This window comes from Nyctibius grandis, chromosome 22 (genome assembly GCF_013368605.1).
Source record: "Nyctibius grandis isolate bNycGra1 chromosome 22, bNycGra1.pri, whole genome shotgun sequence".
NCBI lineage: Eukaryota > Metazoa > Chordata > Aves > Nyctibiiformes > Nyctibiidae > Nyctibius > Nyctibius grandis.
In genome coordinates, this window is record NC_090679.1 from 8,114,531 (window position 1) to 8,141,448 (window position 26,918).

General features: G+C 51.1%; 1 protein-coding gene across 6 annotated transcripts in view; it reads left to right on the top strand.

Moving 5' to 3' along the window:
• Window positions 1-11,175: 11,175 nt before the first annotated feature.
• Window positions 11,176-26,918, top strand: part of PSD2 (pleckstrin and Sec7 domain containing 2) — a 48,315-nt gene continuing 32,572 nt past the window's right edge. For all 6 annotated transcript variants that reach the window (XM_068417206.1, XM_068417204.1, XM_068417205.1 and 3 more), the window contains exons 1-4: window positions 11,176-11,313; window positions 11,515-12,099; window positions 20,650-21,138; window positions 22,554-22,748. In XM_068417206.1, coding sequence (XP_068273307.1) covers window positions 11,579-12,099; window positions 20,650-21,138; window positions 22,554-22,748 — 1,205 coding nt within the window. In that variant the 5' untranslated portion in view covers window positions 11,176-11,313; window positions 11,515-11,578. The remainder of the gene's footprint in view (window positions 11,314-11,514; window positions 12,100-20,649; window positions 21,139-22,553; window positions 22,749-26,918) is intronic.

Below are 26,918 nucleotides of genomic sequence, written 5' to 3' on the forward strand. Positions count from 1 at the left end.
TACCACCAACTGGGTTTGAAACAGGTGTCTCTGATGTTAGCACCCACAAAATCTGATTGCTCTCTTCCAGCTTTCCCAACAGGTTTGGGAGATGCTCAGGAAGACCTTCTTCCCTGCAGTGCTCTCTGGATCACACTGAGCTCCTAAGGAGCCCAAAGCCACAGCCCAGCCATCTCTGCGTGTTTCTCTGCATCTGGACTCCTGGTGCTGCTGGACTCCATGCCCCTTGGGCTGGAGTCCATTTGTCTTCAAACAGCTTGTCTACCAACTTCTTTGGACAGAGCATCTCTGTAAAGATCTAGTGTGTTATTAGCCCTCTATCAGGAAAGGATTTCTCCTGTATCCCCAAATCAGAGTTTTACTGATATGGTGAAGTATGAAGGGATGTTTACTTCCCTCTCAAAACTCCAGTTCATTCTGCAGTACTGATTTCCATCACGCTGGATGTTTCTCCTAGTGGGCAAGCAGGACAGGCTTGACTGCTGCCTCCTGAAATCTTGCTAAGGTCTTGCAGCGAGGTGTTGCATAGGCATGGCAGGAATTTCCTTATGGGGTCTGAGTCAGCTGCCGGCTTTGTTTTATTATTTTGGATACTGGGAGAATGTGGGGAGGGAGGATGAAAGCAAAGGGAGGAAAAAAGCAGGGAAGAAGGCTGTTTCAATTTATGGGTTATGAGAAGCAGTTACAACTCTTGTGGACTTTTATAGAAGGCAACCGTGGCTGTGGAGAAAGCTGGGTTTTAATGAATTCAATTACAATGCTGCACAGAACTGAGTGGAAAGGCCCCATAAACAGCCTGGTTTTATAACACAACCTACAGATATCCAGGACAGAAGCCCAGTTTACAGCCACATGAACTATAAATATCCCCCTCAAGAGAAAGTGAGTACCAGAGCAAATAGGCAGAGGTGAGGATGGAGTCAGCTCTGAGCTCAGCTAAGAAACCCTGCTGTTCACAGCCAAAGGGGGACAAGGTTTGTCTGGAAGTACCCTTTGAAAACTCCTATCTTGAACAACATGGACTGATCATGAACTGTTTGTTTGGCACTAAGGAAGGGTTTGAGGCACTGGGACCCACCTGCTGCCCAGGTACACACCCTGCTCTCAAGCTCTTCTCTGAGCTGTGAGACTGCTTGAAGATAGGGTGCCAGGGCACAGAGCCTCTGCCCCTTTTCCCCTGCCTTTGCTCCATGCCAGGGAAGGGGTGGTAGGGATCCTTGCACATGCGGGAGACTTTTGGTGTCCCTGTGACCTGCCTTTACAGCTGCCGGCTTTACATCTGCTGCTGCAGGCTCATGGCCTTGAGATCCTTCAGCAAACAACCACCTTGGCCAGACCCACTTAGTGGGGAGCATCATCTTGGGGAGGCAGGAACAACAGCCCTATGGGAGCTGCCCTTCTCCTCCTTCCCCCAGGGTGCACTAAAAATTTGCCCTCCTTTGCTGTTCTCTCTCTGGAGGCACCTGCTTTTCTCTGAGCCATGGAAGGATTCTTGTGAACCGCAGGTGGAGCCTGCGGGGACCCCTGCAAGGTCTCCAAGGGGGTCAAGGCTTGCTCCTGCAGGAGCAGGGATCTAAGGGTCAGAAGACCCCGCTGTCTGCTCTGTCACTGACGGGACCTTTGTCCTCCTGTAGTCAAACCTGGAAGCGCTGGATGGGGTTTTAAAGGAGCCTATTCCAGGAAGATTACAGACCTAACATGTTGTCTAGAATAGAGGGATGTTCAGGTCCATGTTCATCAGTCTCCTGGACCTTCCCTCTCAAGTTCATGCTTCTCTTGGGGAACACATAAGCTCACCATCCCTATGCTTTGGCCCTTTTTTTTTTTGTGGAAGCTTAAGCAACTCCTCCCACCTCACCAAGTGATGGTGCGGTCCAGGCTTTCACCTCCATAAGCCTGAGACTGTGACTCTGTTTCCCCTGTGAAAAGAACAGCCAGGTTTGCATGATGCATACACAGGGCTAGAGGAAGGCTCCGTGCACAGAGTGCTGTGTAGCCAAGGTGTTAGCACAAGGAAAGGAATAAGTGAAAAATACTAAGTGTATTGTTTTATTTTCCCCCTTTGAGTAACTGCAAAAGAGTGCAAACAGGAAAGCTGTTAAGGATTTTAAGACTCAGTTTTATTGTTTTCTGTAAGTGAAAAACTGCCATTGTTTCCCCAAGATGAAGTTTTGCAGGAGTCATTTGGATCTGAATGTGCACTAATTGCTCTGGGGACTCTAATAAAAATTCAAAATAAGGAGCTGTAGGTTTTGGCTTGAAGAAAAAGTATGTTCCATGCACAGTGATTTCTGATTACCCAAAGGCTCTTTTTTTAGCATGTAGATGGTTTATTTTAGTCTGTGGGATATGTTTTATCTACGGCCTCTTTTCTGCATTGGAAGTGAAGGATACAGGACCTGCAGTTTAAACTGTCAGTGATGGCTGGAAAGGACTGGGACAGTATGTTGCCCATGAGCAATGACCATCAGTACCCCAGGGGCTCTATAAAGCGTAACACTAGCAGCAGTGAGTGTTCATACTTCCTTGTTCAGCCACATTTTCTTTCAGCCCAGGTGAGTGCTGGCACTCAGAGGCACCCAGCCAGGAGAACTGGCACCCTGGCTCTGGCATGGGCAGGCTGGCCCTGGTGACTCTCACAGGTCTCCTTGAAGCCTGGCTTGGGGCTCCCACAGCACTGCACTGGCCATTGTCCACCCCAAGTCCCTCCCAGACAGCAAGGCTTGGGGATGTGGGTTGGAGTGGAGAGTACACAGACCTGACCCCATGGTGGATGTCCAGTTCCTCCACATCTGGAACGCATCTCTCACTCCTTCCAGCTCTCCCTTCCCCAGGTACAGAGCAGTGCTCTTCTACCAGGTTTCCAGGAGCAAGAGAACTACAAGCTTGAATGATTTGCCTTCTCTCAGAAGGGCTGTTGCAAAGCAGGGAACTGAAAGATGGGATGGGCTTCTCAAGTCACAAGCTGAAATTCTAACCAAAACTGCCAGGATCCCTCTTAGATTACCCCAAGCAGATGGAACCCATCTGGACCTTCAGAGGCAAAGGCATCTCCAAGGACCCATGGACACTGGAAGTGGTCACAGCCCCATCTGAACCGGGACACTGTGTTGGCTATGAGCAGTTGCACACATCAGCTCTTAGTTGTTATACAAAATGAGTAACGTAGTCACAGATGCCCTCCGCTAGATGTTGGAGGACCTTTTCTGGTGGGTCCAGAAGGTGCTGGGAGCACAGGGAAGGGCTTTACAGAGAAGATAGAATGGTCAGAGGAACAGTAAGGCGAGAAGAGAGAGTGGGGAAGTACTGCATCCCTCAAGCTCTGCCCACTTTCATCTTTATCCTGCCTTGGAGTAGCACCTTTGAAATAGTGTCTGGCTGAGACCCCAGCCCAGCCCTGCTCCTGAGACCCTAGTCTTCAACAGAGATGTTGCAGGTGAGCTAGAGCTTGCTGTCATCAGGGAGGGAGTCATGTACAGAACACGCTAAGAAGGCAGGGATTGCAATCTGGAGAGGAGAGCCTGGGAGGTGATATGATTGAGGTCTTCAAAATCATATAAAAACAAGCCTCCATCCCATGGGAGAAATAAATGAGGATTTTCACAACAAGAATGGTAAAAGGTTTTCATTTTCAGCTGTGTTAAAAGGGCAGAGGTCAAAGCAAAGACATAAGAGGGAGAAGATGTCCTTCAAAAGGAAGAACTATGGCTATGATCTCTCCATCTCTCTATGGATTTGCCTCCTCAAAGAAACCTCGTTGTGCCCAGGCACACACCCTCCGCCCAGGGTAATGTGTTGCACCTGCATTTTGTAAAGTCATTGGGGTGCTGGGTCATAAAAGCACATCCATTCCTGTTTACCAGCCACATTATGAATGGGATCAACAGTGTGTAGATCAAATAGCTGTATGGTGTGTTTTGTTCCTGCTCAAAGGGGATGGGAACTCAGAGCACGTGGTTTATCACAGCAGAGGCTGTTACTGTAGGCGCTTTAGCCCAAGGAGCTCAAGGGCTCTCTTCAACAAGAATGACCAAGGGAATTTTTAAACTCTTATAAAACCCAATCCAGGTGCCCAGAAAACAAATTCGGCTCATTAGTGTTCGTCTCGCTAAGAAAAGCAGAAGGCAATCGTAGCAGGCTGGCTGTAAGGCAGATGGGGATATGGTCCAGCTGTAGCCACGTGTGTCGGTGGTGGGTGCGTGTCTGCGTGGCAGGGTTTGCGTCAGGGAAAAGGGCCAAGGAGAAAACATCTGCCTGTCGCGTCTTTCTGAATTCTGCTGGAGAACTCTTCCCGCCATGAAAGCTGACACCTAAAATTGCTTTTCACTCTTGCAAAAAGAGGATGGAAGGTGTCTTTCAGAAACCAATATCTTGAGAAATCTGCAGCCGTTTTCCAATGGCCTGGAAAAGTATCTTAGGGCACAGAAAGCGCTGCAGAGGTCTGCATTTCATGGTGGTCAGCAAATGAGGTGTGAGGGGGGTGCCTCCTGCCCTGAGGACAAAAATAAGTTAGAAAGAGCAGGATTAAGGGTTCCTGACCTGGTTGAATGTGTGGGACTGGGGGCCACTCAGGGGATGGAGATCTCATTGGGTGTGTCTGTGCTGTATTCACTTTGCACTGAGTGAATCCCATCCTGTGGTGTTTTCTCAGGGTGTAGAAGCTGTCCCCCAGCCTCTGCCTGCAGGAGCACAAGGCAGAACTGAGCCTGGTCTGTAGTAACCCCAGGCATTGGTATGGGCTGAGGACTGACTGCCGCAGTAGCTGCTCTGCTGAGAATCACCATGTCAGCAGTGTACAATGCAGGTCAAGTGCATACGGGGCTGCGTTAGCAAGGGCACAGCCAGCAGCTTATGGTAAAAGAGTCTTCCCCTCTATCTAGGGTTTGTGAGTGAGACCACATCTGGACATCATGTCTGGTATTGGACCTCCAAGTACAAGAAATCTACAAACTGAGGCTGGTCACGGGGTTACTTGTGCCTCCGGGTGTCAGTGTGGGCCAAGGGGCTGGTGGCACCTGGGTGGCAGCACAGACATCTTCTGTCTTTCCCTTCATGACAGCCTTCACCTCCATGCACCAGGAGAAATGCAGGCCAAGCTGCTGCTGTGTCCCCCAGCCTGCTTTGAGTGCATTCACAGGAACTGACTCATCCCTGTTAGCACCAGGACCTCCCAACACCCTTTTCCGTCACTGCCACCACCTTAGCTCTTGGTGGAACATGGTGATGTTCTGGGTGAGGCTTTCTACAATTTTGCTGAAAGACCCAGCAGGATCAGTCCTGCTTTGCATCTTCCAAACTTACAGGCTGCACAACAAGTAGGTGTAAGGTCCCAGCACCCTCCTGCCCCGGGGTCTGCACCCCAGCGTATTTCAGAGCAGGGCAGCCTGCCTTACCATCCCTTCCTCTTCCAGACAACCCCTCTCTCTTTGTGATCTTAACTCTGAGGTTGTCAGGTGAGTGCATGATCTGCTCGCTTTCTCCTTCACCTTCAGCACCATGGGAGCCACATCAGAATGTGCCCTTCTCATCTGTGTCATCCCTGTGTCTCCTACTCACCCCTTGGACATCCTTGCAGTGCCAGGGTGAAGACAGAGCCCTCACGAAGGAGCTGTTGCCCCATCTCCACCAAGCCCAAGGGAACAGGATGCAGAGCAGCAAGGCAAAGCAAGGCTGCAGCAAGGCAAAGCAAGGCTGCAGCATGAAGCAGCCCAGCTTGGCTCACGCTTGACTAAGCAGCAGGATTCTTCTCCAAGCCTTCCTGTGTCGCAGCAGCCAAGCGGTTACACAAAACTGAAGTGGGAGCCTTTCCAGTTCCTAACGCAGGGAAGAAAATTAAAAATAAATCATTTCCCACCAGCCATTCAGCTTCAACAAAAGCTGGGAGACTTCCAGCGCCGGCCTCTGAAAGAACTTCTGTGTGGTTTCCAGCCCCTCACACAATCAGGGCAAACTTTGCTGCATCTCTGCCCAGCCTCTTCAGGACTGGTGCTTCCCTGCAGTGGGTGCCAGCCCAGCTTCGCTGGCCCACAGCAAATCCAGCCATCATCCCAAAGTAGGTGATGGGGCATTTCTGCTCTCCTTCCCCCGCTAACCATCCCTGCCCCATCTCCTCGTGGTCCAGGGGCCGTGCAGGACCCCGGGGGCAGAGTGGGTCTGGAGCAGGAGACTTGGTGGCTGTCCTGCATCGCTATCCCATGGCACTGGGCACATGACACATGGTGGGCTGGTGTTGCTGGGATTCTGATAAATGAAGCTTATAGCAGTTGGCTTGCTTGGATCTGGCCTGCAAGAAAGGGCAGCATCAGAGGGCCACAGGGGACAGGATCCTCAGTCCCTTCTGCCTCTCTCCTATCTTGTGGTGGAAGCACCAAGCCCCAGCCCTGGGGAGAAGATGGAAAGGCTGTGGTTAGCACTGGAACATGGATGCCTTTGCTTCTCTCAGCCTTTCCTACAGCAGCAAGAGCCTCTTTCCAGCACGAATACATGTTCTTCTGCTTATGTGGGCCTTACAGAGCTGGTCTGGTCCAAATCACGGAACTGCAGCTTAACAAATGTCTGCAACAGTTGTTGGCCACAGTAGCCATTGGTGAGAACAGTCTTGGCTGGGACATAAGCCAGGTCATTTCCTTTTCTTGCCAGACCCTTGTTTTGTATGCTAACCCATTTTACCTTTGCTGGAGGCTGGGAGCAGTGGATGTGCATGGGATGCCCACCCTATCCACAGGACCTAGGGAAGCAGCAGTCACTTGAGAGAATGCCTGAGCCTGCAGAAAGGGCAGGACTGATGGTCGTGTGAAAATCCACTGGTGGGAATTCAGATATCACCTTCCAGCCCTTACCTGTGCTCTAGAGTGCTTTGCAAAGCAGAAACAAAAAAGAAACAAGCAGGGACATGCAGAATATCAGCTTGTGGTCCAACTCAGCCTCCTCTCTGCCAGGCTTTGGGGCAATGGAAGGGACCCCTTGGGGGGACTTCTGAATACCAGCCCCAGCCCTTCCCCTGCTGCTGCAGTGTCCCCTTTCCCAACAGCCTTGTTGAAGCTGTGGCTGCTTTGGGCCAGAGGCTGAGCTGCACTTTGGTGCTTTCTCAGAGCTAACAGAAGGGTGTAAAGAGTCCATCTTTGGACTCTGTCCAGCATTGGTAACCTTCTAGCTATTTGCTGGAGGCAGATGTGGACAGTTGCAACCAGCTGCTCTACCCTCAGCTGTCTTCTTTTGAGTCCAAGTTTTGGCATCACAGCCTGTCCCCTCTTCCCTTTGCCCATGTACCTACGCTGCACAGCCGGGAAAGGCAGCAGTTCACAGACGAGCCCTACCACAGATGGCTGTCTTACGGGGTTGTAGAGTGGGAGAGACCCTCTGCAGTTAATGTGGGACACGCTGGCCGGACTGCATGGTTGAGCGTGGCAGGAGTCAGTTACATGACATCAGTGCAAGGCATCACCATGAGCAGCTGGGAATGGAGCCATGACCCATTACAACCCAACCTCCCAGTTCCTCTGGAGGTTCTGGGAAGCCTCAGCCACCCATAACCTGGGTGTGCTTCAAGTGACAGTCACTGCAAGCATAAATCAAGCTGCTAGTGGCTTGTTGGGCAATTTGCCATGGGTTGATATACACTCAGCTTGCCTGCAGACTTCAGGTGCAGATGACAGCCTCCACCCACGTGTGTGCAATGGAGTATGGATCCAACAGGAGACAGAGGGGTCAGGAGGCTGTGAGAGGCCTCCATCTCTCCTCCTGGCTCTGCTCAGACCGGTGCACTGGAAGCTGGGAGCTGATGGTCTTCCTGGCTGAGCAATAGTCTGTGCATGCATCCTCCCAGGGCTTCCCCAGTGCCTCTTCTCCAGCAGGAACCCAGGCCAAGGAAGAGCATGCCTGAGAGTTTAACTATTGACTCCTCAGCCCTCCTTCCAGACCATAAACCTCCCCGTTAGACTTCACAGAGGGTAAAACAGAATAGGCATAATGCAGTAGTTTACACGTAATAACAGAAATGTTAATTTTATATTAATAATATAAGTTGGTTAAAGTTAGGAGGGATGGGTGGAACATCACACTTACTAAGGTTTGCCAACATTTCTTGCTCAGGTCCATCTCCCAGCTGCATTTAGCCTCCTGTTTTCTGGTTGCATATAGCTGTGCCAAGCTTTAGCTATTTGACTGGAATTTAGCTTGGGTGGTATCTGGTTCCTACTGGAGTTTTTGGATGGATGGCAGGGAGGTGGGGAATTTCAGCCCAAACCCTTTGGCTCATTTTAAAAAATTTGGCTTGAAAAAGCCACATTATTCATCTCACGTTAAGAAAAAGGCCATCAAAGCTTTGCTGGAAAGTTTCCTCCAAAGATTTGAGCATTGGCTCTGTGTTCCATGTCTGTATTATGCCTTCATTATGGGAAAGTCAAAATTTGGCCCATGTTAGGTTTTCAGTATTACTCAGATTGCAGTGTGGTCATGCTAAGGAGAGTCTTGGGAGTTTTGCAGGTAAATTCCTTGAATATGCTGCATTGGCTTGTCCCTGCTGACAGTGCATGGGAAGACCAAGCACTTGGGACTGACTTTCTGTCCTGGATTTGTTGTGAAAGGCATTTGCAGGTCTTTCCTCTTCATTTGAGGTGGCAGGAGAACAAGCAAGAGGAGACTTGGCCCACATGTGCGAACTTGAGGACTGTCTCAAGGGCTTGTTTTGACCTCCCTTGGGAGGGCTCAGCTCCTGCGGGTGGGATGCTGGGCCGCAGGAGGCTGATGTGCTGGTGTCCCAGGAAGTCTAGGCTGGCCTTTCTCTTGTCAGGGAAAGGCAGGCTGGCTGAGAGAGGGTGAAGGCCTGTGGGGGCAAGCCCAAAGGCAGGTGTGAGCAGATCCCTCCACAGGGACTTGACACAGATATCTGCTGCTGAGCTCCTCCATGGGCTCTTTGCAGCCACTGGAAAGCAGGTGGCACGTCTAGGGCCTGATCCACCCAGCCTGAGGCAGACCTCTAACAGCGCACAGGCAAGGGTGCCCTGTCTATCTGTCTCCATCAACTCTATGGCAAGACTGCCCTGTTAGCTCAGGCAGTTTTCTGAAGATGACACGCTGTCTATGGTGACCAGACATGCTCCTCCAGCCTGGAGTCACCTCATGGAGAGGCATCACTGTCCCCTTGCCAGTCTGCATTGTACAATACACTCTGCAAGGGAAATGTTGCTACACCAATGATTTTGATAGTTCAGATTTGCTTACAATTAGCTCAAAGACCTCGAACCTGGCTCTTGGTTTGTTGGTGGGGCTGGGGAGGACTGTTGCAGCCGATCCATCGGCAACACAGGTGTCTCCCTCTATGGATCTGGTGGATGAAATTGGACATTCAGTGGGCTCATCATCAAGTTTCTCCTGCAACCAGGTAGTCCCTTTGCTCTGCTTTAATTGGTCAGAGGGGACTTCATAAAGAAAGAAGTCAGAAGCCCTTTCTAAGGGTTACTCCTGCACTGGGCTGTTGCACTGCCACGGCTGAAAACCAGGGAGGACTAGAGTGTGCAGAGGGTCTGCAGTGCTCTGCAAAGAACAGGCCATGGGGTGGGTGTGGGAAACAGCCCAACATGGAGCAGTGGCAGGGTGGTGAGAGATCAGTGGGGTTGTCCCCTCTGGCCTGGGTCTCACTTTCTCTGTTCCCTTGTTACAGGCAGGGATCGTACATCTGTCAGAAGCACCTGGCTGTGCCTAGTGCGATAGGTGCAGGGATGCTGCATGCTCTGTGACAGCGGGGGATGCACGCGGATGCACGTGGAGAAGAGGTAAAACTGCCAGCATTGCCTCGAGGAGGGACCTGCCCCATCTCACGACAGTGGCACATGCAACCCTCAAGGGGCATTTCTCCCCAAACCCATCCCATGCGGGGCTCTCAACTCCACAGCCCACTGCATCTCACAATTGTGGGGAGCAGGACATGGAGAGCAGGCCAGACACTGGGTCCAAGATTGCCTGGGCTGTGGGAATGGAGCAAAGTCAGCCCAGGATTGGAGTTCCCCTCAGGATCTGTCCTGCTCAGCCAGCAGCTCATCATGTACCCATGTGGATCTGTCCATACCCAGGCCATAGAGGGGTGTTTGGGGTTGAATCCCACCTCTCTCTTGCTCCTTGCCCAGGTGCAGAGGAATCAGCAGCAGTGAGGAGGCTGCTGACATCTCCATGACCTCCACAAGGAGAGGGGTTGTAAGAGCAGAGGCAGCTGCAGCCCAGCACCTCTTGTTACCAAGAACTAGTAGGCCCCTCCACTAAGCAAGCAATTAATGATTTTACTGCTAATGAGAGCTGCAGCTCAGCAAGTCAGAGCATCCAGAGCCCATTGCTGACATCTGGGCACCCTCAGGGCTTCTCAGAGGTGATGTATAATCCCTGGTTTACAGAAAGGGAAGCTGAAGCAGGTAGTTTAAATGATCTGCTCAAGACATGAGGTAGGAACAGAATTAGGGGGAGAACCCAGGGCTCCCATCTGCCTGCTGCAATTGATTAGCCGTGCTTCCTGTGCAGGTGAAGACAAATACTGTTTTAAAACAAGATCCACTGTTATCATGCCTCAGCCTTAGCCTCATACAGAAACTCCTGCTTCCAGTAGAGAGCACTTCTGGTGGCACCATGGTCACTTGACTGCAACTGCAGGGGTTACAGTGGAGAAAAGCTTGCACAGCACTGTGGGACTACAGCCCAGGGCTCAGGATGGTGCTTGCAAGACTGGCAGACTTCACATCGATAGGCACGTTCACTAAAAACTGCCTTTTTATCAAAAAGCCACTTGTCTTATTTGGTGCAACACAGCGTCCTTCCCTTGCCCTGCAGAGAGAGCATCTCAGGATATATTCAATAAGTTCACTTTAGCCAGAGTCATAGCTGGCAACTTATGACACCCTTCAGCAGTACTTGTGTGTCGGGAAAAGAAAAGTGTTGCTCTGGCAGGCAAGAAGCTCTGCAGAAATGCGAAGTCAGCAGGAAGAGTCACACAGGTTGGCACATCACAACTGCTTAGAAGTGTTTAAAAAAATTCACACCTATCTCCTATCTCCCCTATTTCTCCTATTTCTGGCAGGCACGGAGTACTTGGGAATAGCTCCCTGGTAGCCAGCCTGGGAAAAGCAGCCATGCCACGTTCCTGTCCCCAGCCCCGGGCAGCTGCCTGCCACAGCCGGGGCACCAAGAGCCTGCATGGTGTGGGTTCCCTGTGCATCAGGCTGGGGCTGTCTGGGGGTTATGAGAGGAGCAGGAGAAGATGAGTGCTTGAGCCCCTAATGGCTCAGGACCACGGCAGCAGATTTTCCTCTCCAGATCTCACTGTGCTAGGTAACAAGCATTAGTCTTTGCAAAAGCAACAAACCCCAGCATGGTCCTTCCTTGCTTTTATGTTGAGGGGTCGAGAGGGATGGGGGGGCGTTTTCCTGTGCTCTGCTTTAAACTGCTGCCCTTCCAAGCTGCTGTCAACAAGTCCGCGCCTTTCTGACAGCCCTCGTGGGTGCTTGTGACATGGTTTCTTTTCCATTGTAGGTAGTTCGGAGCCTGAGCCGAGCGCGGGGAGGGAGCCCGTAAGTGCTGGGAGAACAAGCGGAATATGAGCGAGAACAGCCCCTTTCCATGCTGCGCCGCAGACCGCCAAGAGCTGCATTCCTCGGGCTCGCAGCCGGCCGCACTGGCCCGCAGCGATGGGGACGAGCAGTTCAGCCAGGCTCGGGAGCCTGCCAGCGGGAGAGCCAGCCCCCGGGACGATGCTCAGCCCTCCCGAGGAGCGGAGGGGGAGCAAGGGGGCCAGCGGGACCAACATCTGGAAGCGGCGGCGGAGCTGGGCGAGAGGCAGGGTGAGCAGGGACCAGGGGCAGACGCCGCCAGCGAGAGCGGCCACGAGGACGGGCCAGCGCTGGCCAACGGCATGGACACAGGTCTGGCCGTGGGGCTGGAGCAGACGCTGCTGCAGCAGCAGGACGGCGGTGTGCCGAGTCAAAGCAGCACGGATTTGGGGGAGAGGGGCTCCCCCACCCTGGACATACCTAGCAAGGCCCTCAGCAAGGAGCGGTGTCACGGCGTCCTGGGCTCCTCAGAAGCTCTAAGTGCCGACGAGCCAGAAGAGCAGCTCGGGTGAGTGTGAAGCCCTTGTAACATCGGCTCAGTGCCAGTTTGCATGCGTTGTTTCTCAAGCCTCCTTGGTTCAAGTTACTCTGCTCCTTGTGTAACTCATCAGTTTAAAAAGCTGCAGCTGCTCCCATGGCTGACTGTGGCTTTTCACTCTTTTACTTTCTGGGCTTCTCACGCTGCTTTTGCCTGTTACAAATGCAGAAAAGCTGTGATTAGAGACAGTGTCTGCCCACAGAGTCTCTAAAGCGAAGGAGAAGCTTTAGGGATCTCAAGAGTGCTGGGTGCTGGTTGTGCTCGCTTTGGGGGTGTCCCGCTTGCGAGCTGGAGATTCAGCTGCGGCACTTGTGGCAGAGTTACCCAAGATAACTCAGGACAAGCACAACAGCCGGGGGATGATGAGGAGTGGGGCTTGTCCATGAGCGTGGTATGCCCTGGAAGTCCCTGGCATCACGGCTTGCTCTGGCAGTCCCTGGGCTAGCAGCTTACAGCATTGCATCCAAAGCAGCGCGCCGTTAGTAAGAGAGGGCAAGGCACTGAGCTTTGCTCCCTGCTGCACCTGTGGCAGGTGTTACCAGTGCCTGAGTGGCACAGGCATAGCAGCGAGGGATGAGACACGAGCGTCATCCTGTTCTCAAGTGCCTGAGACAAACTAGCACGTGCACAATGCCCCCTGGTCTCTGTGTCCGCTGTGCTGGCAGCCTGTTCTCATGGGAGAGCTCTCCAGGCTGGGGGAGACTCACACCAGTGCAGTGTTCACATTTGATTTTGTGCCTCTGCAAGTGCCTAGACTCCCTGGGATGCTTCAGGTCAGGGGCTGAAGGGAAATGACTGGTCACTTGGATGAGGTGGGGTGCTTCCCATGCCATCCCTGTGGGAGGAGTATGGATGCTTGCCTTTGCCACCAGAAATCACCTAGGGATCTGTATTGTAGCCAGCTGGGGTTTATGGCTGCTGTGAATCTTATGGCCCTGCCTACGTACCTACCCTGGCATGGGAGAGATGCTGCAAGCAGGAGGGGGCTGGAGAAGAGCAGCAGAAGTTGTCACAGAGGAGCATGGCCTTCTTAAACGGAGGTGTGAGAGGGACAGGGTGGCCAAGAGGGACCTGTGAATCACCTCCTAGTTTTAGTCCAGTGCAGGCTTCAGGCTGAGTTGTTTGTTCAGAGCGCTGTCTGGAGTGTAGGCAGGAGTGTCAGCAGAGCTGGGAAGCCACACAGCCTGTGGGCTGATGACGGGCATCCCTAGTTCATTGCGTCTCTAGTGTTAAACAGGCTCCCCTATAAAAAGCTGGTGCTTTAATATACCCAAAGCCCCCAGCAAGAAGGAGCAGCACTGTTTCAACAAGCACAGCTGAAGGTATTGAAGAGGAAGAGTGTCCAGTGCAGGCTGCTGATGTCCAGAGAGCTAGGGAAACCCACCCCCAGGCAGGTCCCATGAGCCCTGTAAGCTATGCAGTCAAGTCTCAGATGTCTGCAAGTCTCTCAGGTTGCAAGGGAATCATATTTGCTTGGTATGTGGCTCCCTGGCAGAGACTGGGAGTTCAAGATGAAGCTAAGGGTGGTCAGCAAATACTGCTACAGTCTCTGGAAGTGCAATTATTTTAAGGTACTAGGGCGTGAACTGGGAGAAGTGGCAGGCTGACGATTTGGAGATGATGCAACCTGACTGGGCTCTGCATGCACAGCCCATGATCTTATGCTCTAAACATATTCACTTGGATAGCAAATAAGTCTTTTGGGAAGCTGAATGCACAAGGGACAAGTCACGCTATATTCAAAGGCAGAAGGGCAGCTGGAAAACTTCAGGGACACAGCTGAAATCTGGGAAACCACTTATTGCCCTGGGACCAGGTTAGCTCGCTGTGTTTGAGCTCCTTAGTACTTTGACCACCTATCTTCAAGCTAAATGGCAGAAATATATGGCTGGGCCAAACACAGCATGGACCTGGTCTTTCCTGAACAGAGCTGACTGTGTGGCTCTCCTAAATCAATGTGGGTCAGAAGTAAAATGCTGACAGATGGACCGAAGCACTGAGAAGTCACTGTCATCCTGCATCATCTCTGAGTTTCCTCAGTTCTTTCTTTACTCCCCTTTGGTGTGGTGCTGGTTCTGTTATGACACATTCTGGATACAGGAGAACCTGGGGTTTCTCTGTCTCTGGCCTACTGTTTTACTGATGAGCAGTCAACTATTCATTCCTGGGGAACAAATCACTTGTCATCATCCGCATGTTGGTGCTCATATGATGCATTTTGTCCCTGGATCTTAAGGTACTTTACAAGAAGGGGTTGAGTCTTGCTCTTCCTGCTGAACCAATGGAGAATTAAAGGGGAAAAAGTCATCCAAAGTCATCAGCCCATGGTAGATCTGGAGAAAGAAACCATGATTACACTGCTGTAGGTAGATTAGTGTGTCTATGTAGGAAATGGTTGTTTAAAAAGCCAAGGAAATAAAGCCAAAGCTTTAGTGCTCGTCCTGCAGTTTGCATTAACTGAATCCCTTTTAATCCCGTTCTAGTTTATCCCATGACATCCATTGGCATGCCAATAAACCATTTGTCAAAGCCCCATTTTTCGATCGTTGTGACTATGTTGCCTAGAGGTCTTTCACCTTCCCATAAGCCCCCAACACTGGCCCTGCTGATCTCAGGGAGGTCGCAGCTCTGCAGACAAGCTGAGAGCTTCATGGGTGAATGATATTCTCTGCTTTCAGCCCCATGACATCATGCAAAAATGTCAAATTTATTAATAGAGAAATCCCCACCTTTGGCTTGTAGACGCACTTAGTACCTGCAGGTTTGGGACTGCTGCCTTTGCCCACACATTTCCTCCCATAGCAACATATATCACAGAATCATAAAATCATAATTTGGTTTGGGTTGGAAGAGACCTTAAAGATCATCTAGTTCCAACCCTCCTGCCACAGGCAGGGACACCTTCCACCAGACCAGGCTGCTCCAAGCCCCATCCAACCTGGCCTTGAACACTGCCAGGGAGGGGGCAGCCACAGCTTCTCTGGGCAACCTGGGCCAGGGTCTCACCACCCTCACAGCAAAGAATTTCTTCCTAATATCTAATCTCAGTCTCCCCTTTTTCAGTTTAAACTCATCCCCCTCGTCCTATCACTACCTGTCCTTGTAAAAAGTCCCTCTCCAGCTTTCCTGTAGCCCCTTCAGGTATAGGAAGGTGCTAAAAGGTCTTCCCAGAGCCTTCTCTTCTCCAGGCTGAATAGCCCCAACTCTCTCAGCCTGTCTCCATAGCAGGTGTGCTCCAGCCCTCAGAACATCTTCATAGCCTCCTCTGGACTCGCTGCAACAGCTCCATGTCCTTCTTAGTTTGGGGGCCCCAGAGCTGGATGCAGCACTGCAGGGGGGGTCTCAATATAGCCATTGAGCAATTCAAATTCCATTAAATAAAGTCTCAGAAGAACTTTGCCGAAAGCCTGCAGTGCACAGGCAAGAAAGTCCTGATTTCCGTTGTGTCCTTCTCTGACAGGCTGCTCCACTCGACCAACACAGCAAACTAGGTTCTACTTTATTACAAGTAATTAACCAGTGAGAAGTGAAATGTAAACAACTCAGTGCATAAAAACCCGGTACGGTTCAGCTGCAATGATAACCAAGTGTGCTGCTCTGCAAGCCTTGCTATAAGCAATAAAACAGCATTTCAGACATGACTGGGGAAAGCAGCACAGGCAATTAGATACAGTCTTACTTCAATATGCTTACAAAACCTTGTGATTACAATGCAAATAAATATACGGTTCCTTATTTAAGTAAAGCAATTGCCTTCTCCACTGTGTAATGAGTGCACAACACTTCTCTGCGGGGAGACTATGTCAGGTTCATTCATAAGAGCGAGGTCTTTCACTGTCTCCCACCTTAGCCTGGCTTTGCTTGAATTAGATGCAGACGGTGCTCCTGGGCTGGTGTAAGCTGCAGAAAGTCTTTTTGTCCTTCATCTTCTCCGGGACCACGCAAGGAGAGATGTGATGTGCCTGACTTGTTGGTGCTCACTGACCCATCCAGGACCATGGCTCCTGCCCTGGTCTCTGTGGTCTGTCCCACGCAACCTTTGCTGGAGCATTTGTAGGGACTCAGACTTTCTCACTCTGTTGGCTGCTGTATGAGTTTGGGCTCAAGGGATAAATAAAGGGCTAGAAAATACAAGCTGTATGGTGTGAACAGCTAATGGAAATTACTCTGTTCAGTGTGGTGAGAGAGCGGGAGCTGTCTGGCTTGGGATTATGGCAATGTGGGACCTGCTAAGTAATATCCAGGAGGTGCAGGGCGTGATGTCTCTTCATGGGCTTTATACCCAGGAACAGCCAGGAGAATACCTACGGGCACCGCTGCAGTGCACCGCACCCCTGGAAACATATCCTGTGCACCAGATCTTACAGGGATGGGCCAGGGCATGCCCTCCTGCATGGGTGCTCCTGCACAAAGACATGCTGGTGATGGCAGTGAAGTGATGCAGGCCAAGGGGCAGTGTGATGGGTCTCTTGGAGGACCTGGGGAAACCACAACGGCCCAGGGTTTTTTCTTGGTGTGGGGAGGACACAACCCTCTATAGGGGAGGGGACGTGGAAGTTCACTGGGGATGGGGGCTTTTGCAAGAAGTTTGGCAATGGAACAAGCTGCCAAGACAGGTCCGTAATTCCCACTGCTGGGTGCAATTAAGGCTGTAAAGTCCTTCCTGTCACAAGGGGATGAAGTTTTTAAAGCTCCTCTTGCTTTGTGGAAGGAGGGGATCTTTTCTGTACACAAAGTCATGGCCAAGCACTGCAGTTCATCCTGCAAGGATGGATGGATTTGTAAAGAAAGATCAGCATTCCTGGGGATGAGGGGCCTTTGGGCTGCAGCAGATAGTCTGTGGAGCTGCTGCTGTCTGCCTCATTTCTGCTTATATCTGATTTGCTGCACAGCCAGCTCTGATGAACTGGGTGAGAGTTTTCTTAAGCCCTAAGCTCCTGGAATCAAGAGGTTATGTGGGTCTACAGATTTATGTAAGCATTTACCTATGTGGTTGCAGAGCTAGGTTTGAAAACAGCATCTCTGACAGCTCAGACATCAGAGGGAACTTTCAAAGGGTGCAAAAACTTGTTTGTCACAGCCTGTCAGGTCTCATGAACATAGCGTAAGCCACACATGGCTGTCTTCTTCCTCGCACAGTCCTTCAGGTAGGTCTGCCCTGCTCCCTGCTGCGCTGGGATACTCAGTTCCTGCTCCAGCTCACCAGCCTGCTCGCTTGGCATCCAACATCATGAAGAAGGGAAAATAGCGTGGCATAGCCACTTCATGGGACCCTGACCCACTTGTGTTCCTCAGACTCTTGGGACACCGAGAAATATGAAACCTGAGAGCACTGATTTGTTCTCTTCTCTTCAGTGGCTCATGCCCTGGCATGTTAGAAGCAGGAAAATCTACCTTTGTTCAAATCCTTCCCCAAGTGCACTTTTCTTTCCAAGATGGTGGACAAGAAGCCTGGTAGTTGACTTGTGCCTGCTCCTCACTGCCACAACAGGGCTATGTGCACCTCTGTCATAGCAGTCTTCCCTCCTTACACTGCTTTTCTGTTCATTGTCCATTATATCCGCTCTCACGCTATGACTATCTTTGGTTGTTGTGGATTCTTGGAGTGAGGAGAACCCTGTTGGCAGAGAACTTCCTGTCCTGCAGGCTTGGGTCTTTAAACACACTAGCTGTAGCAAACAAGGGTTATAACCTTGAGGACTTCCCTGTGTGAAGGGATGGTTGGTCCCATTTTACTGCCTGGAATTAGTGCTTATGTAAATACTGAGCTGTTGCTGCCAATGCTGATGAGGATGTTGGAGGACAACTGGTCCATGTGAGCATCACTGCTCAGGCACGGTGTATCCTGTGCTGCCCATGAGCACTGGCTGCTCCACAAAAACGATGATGAGGGTTCCCAGATGGGTCTGTTATCATCGGTGGCAAGGTGTACATTCTCTAGCCCTTAGAGCCACTGTGTCCTGAAATGGCCAGCCATCTTCCACCCCACCTGAAGCATTTTGAAGGTCTAGGGCTTCCAGGAATGGATCAGTACATCTGTATATCTGGGCCATTAAACTCAGGGCCTCGTTAACCTGCTCCCTGCTCAAGAGGCAGCCTTCCCTCCTTGCTACTTCCTTAGCTGTGCAGTGGAAATACAGGCAAATCCCTCCTGCCTTGCGAGAAGGAAGCATGCACCCCAGACCCTGTAATGGTATGAGTAGACCTGGCTTCAGGGCTCCACTGAGCCTCTGCCCAGGCACAGCAGTGATGCAGGGGTCTGTCTCCACTGTGAAACCAAGGAGCCTGTGCCTGTTGGAAAAAAGTGGGCTGAATGTCTCTGGATCAGGGCATCTGTAAGCTGCAGATATCTGGGAGCTGGAAACGTGGCTGGCAGTGGGGCTGTCAGGGGGTGGTCGCTTTGCTTTCCCTCTTCTCTGCTGTCTGCTGGTGGAGACGGGATACAAGACTATATCTCTTTACTTCTCTTTACTTTTGCTATGAGCAATTCCATGGAGTGCAGCGTGTGCCTCAGTTTCCCTACCTAAAAAGACTGAGCTGTTTTGTAAAGTGCATTGAGAAGTGTCTGGACTCTTAGGAGACACTTCCGTGGCTCTGCCATGTCTGGCTCACAAGTGCTTTGCTGCCTCTGTGCTAGAGCCACTACCTCCCAAGGTCCATTTCCACTCTCTTCTGTGCCAGGTAATGTTCTGCAAGGCTGGGAGTGGGCTGTCACTGGCACCCAGTAGGAAACGTTACTGGCAGTAGCTGGATTTGGGAATGCACAGGTACAGCATCTCCTTAGCTGGCACAAGAAACTTGCTCATACCTGATCCACCTCCAGAATTAATCTCAGGGAAACACAGTCTGCTGCAAAGTGAGGCCATGCTCATTAGGAGAGGCACGAGGCACAGCCATGATACTGACACAGGGTTTCCAAACTGAGACAGCCATGGTGAGGAGGTGCAGTGGGTTGACTCCAACCAGCAACTAAGCACCTATCCTTGACTTTGCTCACCACCCTCCCCTATGGGGTGGGGGAGAGAATCAGAAGAGCAAAAGTGAGAAGACTTGTGGGTCAAGATAAAAGCAGCTTAACACGTGAAGGAAAGAGAAAAAAAGGCCACACCAAATGATCCAAAAGCAATCACTCACCACCTCCCAGCAGCAGACCGATGCCCAGACAGTCTCTGAGCAATAGCTACTTTGAAATACCAAATCCACTTTTTTTTTTTTTTTTTTTAAATTTTTTTCCTGAGAATGACATTGTATGGCATGGAATATCCCTCTGGTCAATTCAGGTCAGCTGTCCCAAATGTCCCCCTCCCAGTCTCTTGCCTACCCCCAGGCAACTTGCTGGGGAGTGAAAAATAAAGAAAGCCTTGACGCTGTGCAGGCATGTTCAGCAACAGGTAAAACATCGGTGCATTATCAGCATTGTTTTAGCACAAATCCAAACCACAGCACCATTTGTGCTGCTATGAAGCAAGTTAACTCTGTCACAGGCAGAGGAAAAGCAGCTCACTGTTCCCCTAACTTTCACCTGTGTCACAGCATGAAATGCCTGGTTCTGACAATGCAAATGACAGCAGCGTCTGCTGGAAGTGGGGAGGCAGGCTTCACCTGAGAAACCCGGGGTATTTTAGGCAGGTCCTTGCAGCCTGGCCTATTCCAGGAGGGACTGAGCCCTCCCAGCTCTACAGGGCTCCCAGCACAGCGAGCGTTGCTGGATTTGACTCAGACGAATTCTCCCAGTGTGGGTTCGTATTGAGATTACACTGGAATGAATGCCCCTGCATTCAAAGACAGAGCTGGTGTCGCTGAGAGTCATCCATGCTTCCCTGGAAGCTAGGCTTGTAGGTTCATGTGTTTTGCAGCCTCCTGTCATGCCTGTAATGCTGTGCCTGAATCCCACAGGCTAGCTGTAAAGCGGCATGGAGCCTGCCCTGCCTGGGTGTGTGTCCATCACCCTTACATCCCTCTCAGTGGAGAGAAAACTATTTGTAGGGTGCCTTGCACTTCTAGGGTGCCTCATCTAAGAAAAAAGGCTTAAGTTACGGCATATTTATTGCTCCCTAAAAGCTTCTGCTTTTTCTCCGCTATAAAAGGGATCAAGGACATTTGCTGCTGACGTCCAAAGTTAGATGAAATGGCCTCAATTTTAAGGATTTTCACGCTTTTGAAGTAGCCATAATTGGAGCACTTGAAGGGAGAGGTAACATACAGATTAAATCCATTCTGGCAGTGGATCCAGTAGCAGGTGTCAGATGCAAATGTCTCCAGTTCAGAGGTCTGGCTTTTTACTGGGGCGTGACCAAATTAAGGGTTGGCTGGGCCCCTGGGATTGCTCATCATAAAACTTTTTCAGCTCTAGAAGCTTGTAATAAAGTAGGGAACGAGGAAGGTTTTACCAAAGAAAAGGTCCCGAGGGCCTATAACCACAGCATCCATTTCTGCCTCTTCTCTTGCCTCCTAGCTCCAAGTGGAACTGTGGAAGCCATTACCTTGACAGTATTTTCTACATTTCCCCTTTTGGTCCAGGTTTGCTTCTGGAGATGCCAAGCTGAGCTGCAGTGAGGATGATAAGGAACATTTTCAACTCAAAGACATCAGGGATGGGTTCAGCTCAACCTTTGAGAAGATCATTGAGTCTGACCTTATGAAGGGTACATACTACAGCAGCTTGGACTCTTTGGACGTCCTCTCTCTCACAGACGAGACAGACAGCTGTGTCAGTTTTGAGGCCCCACTCACCCCGCTGATCCAGCAAAGGGTCAAGGAGAGCCCAGAGCTCTTGGAGCAAAAACTGGCAGTCCAGCAGAAAGAAGCCTTTCATCACATGGCTGCTGATAATCAAGAGCAGGCAGCAGCAAAGCCAGTGGAGGGGGATTTTGGGAGCCCTCTCAGGCACTCAATTACCAGCAGCAGGTCGGAGAACGTGCTGAGCCGGTTTTCCTTGAAGAGTATCCCAAATGGTTTCCATGTGGAAGGGTCAGAGGAAGATGCCACCAAGATCATCAACTCCGTCAGGTAAGGCAGGCTGGGAATTCCTCGGGCGAAGGGCTGCTTGTCTTATGGGGTCCCAGTCCAGGAGCAAGTCTCAGAGGACATGCTAGAGATGGAGTTCCATTTTTCCCCTCCTTGTGCTATCTCTCATGTGCTGTGATGGCAGAGAGGCCAAACACCAAAAGGAAAAACTTTCCTACCCGTAGGTTAGGACTGCAGCTGGGGACTAAGATCTCATGGCGTTAAACCAGCCAGTCCCCAGTGGGCCTCTGTCTGAGTCCTCCCTGTTCTCAAAGCTAGGACCCCAAACTGCAGGTGAGCTGCAGGGTCCTGCAGGAGCCCTGCAAGCCCAAGAAAAGCCAAGGTTCAGCACTTTGTGTTCACGTTTGCTCTGGAGGGCACCACCATTCATCTGGCTGCTCACAAATCCCATCTGTTCTTATACAGGCAAAGCCGGGGCTCCTCTGGATGGACCACTGTCTTATCTGCCTGACATCTGCAAAAGCCCTTGGCAGGTTGGATGCAGTCAGACACACTCCCAAGTGTGCTCTGAAGTGCGGGGAAACCTCAAGGTTTCACTTAGGATAGGGTGCCCCTGTAGAGGCCTCCCCAAAAGTTTTTCTGCAGGCAGGGAGGAGATTCACAGAGGCTTCATCCTCTGGACCAGCTTAGACCTAAACCATCATCCCTGGTAGACAGCAGCTCATCTGCAGGGCAACTCCTTACATGAGGAAGCCAGGCGATGAGCAGCCAGGCCATGGAAGAGCTGGAGCGAGGCGGTATGTCCATCTAGCTATCAGGCCTTCAATGAGTCACACTGCCCAAAAATATGCAAATAGGTGCCATAACGCCATAACCGGCCTTGGGCAAGAAAATAAAGAGATACAGCCCCACCTACATGGTGCCAGTGGGGCTGCCCAGCGTGTTGTCTGTGGGAACATCTGGCCATGACGCCAGCTGGCAGCTGGGAGAGGAGCGACACCACCAGCGACAGCAGGTCTGCTGTCAGTCCCATTGACATGATTTGTACAAGTGCAGTTCCTCATCCTCAGCAAATAATCTGAACTGAAAAGCATAGCATCTATCCCTAAGATTTCCCGAATGTCCACAGCTCTGAAAGAGCTTGGTATCCCTTTCCATACCAGTGGAGAGAGAGGAAGCTTAAAAAGGTGGTGGGGCTCCTTGCTTTGAATGGATATGTCCTCGTTTCTCAGGCATAAGTCACCTTCTCTTCAATCTTTTTCTACAAATTTGAAATTAAACTGTACTATTCCATTTGACCTGAAATGAAAGAGGGTTTGTCCAATGTCCAGTTCACAAATGTGTTGTGTTTTTTCATATTTTTTGGTTAGGACAAGAAGAAATCAAAATGTGGCATTTTCTGTGGGTCTCATCAAGTCACATTGCTGCTCCTTGAATTGTGTCTTGTTTCTGTGTAGTGATGCCAGCTTGAAAGATGCACTATCAGACTCTGACTCCGACATGGGCAGCATGGAGCAGCTTGACCAGGGCAGCACGGACACCTTGGCGAACGGCTGCAGGGCAGATAACGAGGCTGCCAAGAGGCTGGCCAAGCGCCTCTACAACCTCGAAGGGTTCAAGCGCTGCGATGTGGCACGCCAGCTCGGGAAAAAGTAAGTGGGGCTTTGGGTTGTAGCCAACCCTATGAAGGTGTTGACTGAGATGGCATCATTGAGCATGGCCAGCAGGAACATGGCTGTGGTGGGGAGGGTCTGGGGGAGCACTGGTTGTGCTGGAAGGACAGGACAAAGGCAGGAAGGGACATGCCTGCTGTTACAAGGGCTTGCTGGATGGAGTTGGGGCTGTTGGAAATCCTTCCAGTTGAAACTCGTCCAAGTCCAATGCCCTTGCAATCTGAATCCTACAAGTTGCTTGCGTGTATTGGGCATTAACTGCCACAAGCTGCTGCCCACCAGAACCAAGAGTTTCTTTGATTTGGTAAGGGCCCAGCAAGGCCTCCCCTAAAGCAATATTCAGGCTGAAGGGTTTGGGATCCAGACCTGGATCTGCACTGGGCTACCTGCCAGTCCCCAGGTTTCTAATGTCTGCACCCCAAAACCTTCTTGCTGCAGTGCCTTCTGACCCAGTCTGTATAGATGGCATGAAGGGTTTGATGGAGAGTCAGGTACACACTGGAGGTCCAAGCACCTCAGCTGGTAGATTTGCCTGGGTAAGACAGAAGGGAGATAAAAAGTATTTATTCAAAAGTGGGAACAGTTATAGAGATTTCTAAGAGACAGAGTATCAGTAATGAGTGTAGCAGTAACATTATTTTAGGATGCCAGTGGGTGTGAGGACACCAATCCCCATCATCCTTCTCACGGATCAGATATAACCTGTGTTGCTGGGGGTTTTTATGTCCTTGAGATGTCTCACTCCAGTCCAGATCAGCAGGACAAAACTGTCCCTCAGCAAATATCCAAGCTTTCAGTACCAATGATTGTCTGTGACTCCCAGCTTAGTCCTGGGACAGAAGGAGCCCACAAATGACCTCACAAAATGGTTAGGGTTGGAAGGGACCTCTGGAGATCATCCAGTCCAACCCCCTGCCAAAGCAGGGTCACCCAAAGCACGTTGCACAGAGTCGCGTCCAGGTGGGTTTTGAATATCTCCAGAGAAGGAGACTCCCCACACTCCCTGGTTGAACGTAGAGAGGTTCTTTGTATCACCTGGCGGCATCCTTGTTCTTCTCTTTTGCTGTGGTTCTTGTAGCAGGTGCATTGCTGGTTGCTGCTGACTCACGTCTAGGTTGGATATCTCCAAATAGTTTCTCTCCAGCGGACACAATTCTGTGAAGTTAACCTCAAGTCCAGAAATTACCTTTGTCTCTCTGAAGAGCACGTGTTTTGACAACTGAACTCTCCATGGAAGATTCTTGTTCCTGTATCTGTCTGTGGCACTGTCTCAGCTCCGCCATGACCCACGGTCACACGTCTCTTGCTGGGTGGAGGTTGAACCGTCTCAGCTGCCAGACCATGAAGATGGTAGTGCCAGGCACTTCCTAGCAAGGTTTTCCAAGAGAGCACTGTGCTCACAAAGCCACGCAGGCAGCAGAGCAGAGTTTCCTCATCGCAGTGCACTGAGAGCTGGGGGTCTGTCAGAGTCCCATGGGCAATATGGCGTGGGCACACAGCTATATTCCTCCCCTGGAGATTAGGTGAATTGTACTTCACCAAACTTCTTATGGACAATCTTTTTTTGACCCAGGTGACTGCGGCACAAAAAGGATCCTGGACAACACAGGCTTAGCTCTGTAGGATGGTGTGATTCAGGCTGTAAAGCGACACACATCTGTCCATGTCTGGCCATGCAGGAATGAAACTGGGAGAAAAGGCCAGGGCTCCTGTGTTACCCTCAGGGTGGCTTGTGAGCTGGACAGGTCAGTAAGCACTCTTGGTGCCTGGACCTACCCAAACCAGGCAGAGGGAGGAAGTGTCAACTGGGGTGTAAAGTGAGAGGAGGTCTGTAGAGGCTGGCTGTGTGGCAGGGCCACCAGCCAGAGGATGTTGGACATGTCCCCATGGGAAATGCCTTGCTGTTCTTGTGGGGATGTCTCTGTCGTGTCTGAGCTGCATGGTGGAATTGTCACCCGTTCCTGCAGGAGGGGCTGGGACTGGCACAGAGACAGAGAAGTCCAATTCTTGAATGAGGAAACCAGAGCAAGCACCTAAGCCCACCTTAACGTAGGCCATGGTCTTGCCCTGGCCAGTGTTGGAGCTCTGTGTCCCAGGCATGCCTTGAGCATGTTAAATGGGTCTAGAGCTCAGGGAGAAGGGTCCCATCAATGTCAATGAGCCCCTGGCTAGACATAGGAGTTTGTTGCTTCCCAGAGGCTGCCTGCCTTCAGGTGTCCTGCAACACTGTCTGGTTCCCTCAGCAGAGCTGTCAGTCCCTGCCTGGAGCTCTTGCAAGCAGAGGGGAACCAAGTGAGGCACACAGGAAGGTGTGATGGGCACCCAGGCTGTGGACTGTTGGCACCACAGCAGCTGGCACAGACCACTTGTCCTGGGGGTCACAAATTTCTTATGGACTCCTGGCCTTCAGCAAGACCCAGTGAGCTGAAGGACAGGCAGCAAGGCCTGCCTACCTTCCCTAGCTGCCCTGATGGGAGAGTGGGGTGAAGGGGAGCTCCCACCCATCTTCACCCTGCCTGACTATAGATCTAGTTAGGAATATAAATTAGGGTGTAGCTCCCAGTGTAGGCCATGGAGACATCTCAAGAGCAGTTCAGCCCATCCACGATCTGTGCTGGGCTATAGACATGCCAAGTCTTTCAGTTTTTAGGGAGCCTTGGGCAAAGCTAGTCCTTCAAGTTCAGCTTGAGTTAAGTGGGACTTAACAGTGAGTCACTGTTCTTCCCTGTTGATCGCTGCAGTGCTGCAGTACATGGCAGTTGTTGCTGGGTGCCCAGTGCCCAGAGTGCCCAAGCAGGTTCCCAGGAGACCTGGTAAGTAGGTGCCCAAACAGAAGGAATCAGACCTTTTGTTCTGGGAGACTAGAATCGCATTTGTGAGGTGAGACCTGACCTGCGGAGGGGAGAGCGCTGGCTATTTCCCAGCACTGGCACAGCCAATGCATGAGGTCTTCTGCAGACTTAGAGCTGAGAGGCAGCCTGGGGCTTGCTTGGTTCTGCTCAGTCTTTGGCACAGCGGTGAAGATGTGGCAACATCTCCTTTCACAAACGTGTGGTCATCTTCTGCATCTCACATCACCTTGCTGTGAAGTTCCAGAACAAGTGGAGAAGTCTCCCTGGGAAGCTGGCAGGAATCTGCACACCAGTCGTTGCAGCACTGCTTCAGACAGACTAACCCGGGGGGCCACAGGACCATGAGGACATGTTCTTTCCCAGAGCTAGCAATCCCAAATGATAAGATTGTTTTATAAGCGTGGCGTCTTGTGGCTTCATACAGCTTTGAAAGAGTCTCCTGCGCAAACTCCAGCACCAATACTTATGTCCTGCCTCTCAAAACTCAGCCTGGACCTCTCACTGGAGCTGTCACACTGCTCTGCCCGATCCTGCTGTGTGTCATGCTTCTGAATAGCATCCATGCCAGAGGCTTTACAGCATCCACCTCACAGCAGAAGGTGAAACAATGCTGTAGGAAAAGCAATGACCTCTGCTTGTAACATGTCCCGGGGTGAAACTGGACCTGCAATGCTTAGCAACATGCTTTTCACTTTGTGGGGAGAGGGAAAAGGAATTGTCTATGGCAAAAACTGAGCAATTTGAGATCATCTCCCATTTCTTGCCAGCATTCATTGATTATTCTTGCACTTCTGCTACCTGAGTTGTGTAGACAGAGGAACTTAACAGCACCTATTCTGGCTTTAAAGGCAACATGTCTCCAAGCATCCTTCAAAAACGTGGCATGTGAATGGTTTCTGGAGAAGCATTCAGGGATGAGCAGGGCCAGAAGCTCAGCTGAGCTCTAGTTCCATGGGGCATCCACCTAACATGTGAGCAAAGTGCTGTGATGAGAGGGTGGGATGGGAACAAATGCGGAGTGGAGAGCAGGAATATTGCAGTAGGAGGAGGGGACATGTCCAGTAATGGGAGAGGACTAGGTAAGAGAGAAGGTTCCTGATGACCACAGGACAACCTTATGGCCTCCTCTTCCTGACTGCTTTGAGAGGAGCCTCTGCCTGGCCAGCAGCACAGCAGAGGGGGCACTGGGGGTCCACATCTCTCATTCTCAGGTGTCTAGGGCTGGCAGCCACAGTGCCAGGCTGTGGGCTTGTTAGGGCCCTTTGGAGGTCTTCCAGAAGCATTTCAAGCAAGGAGA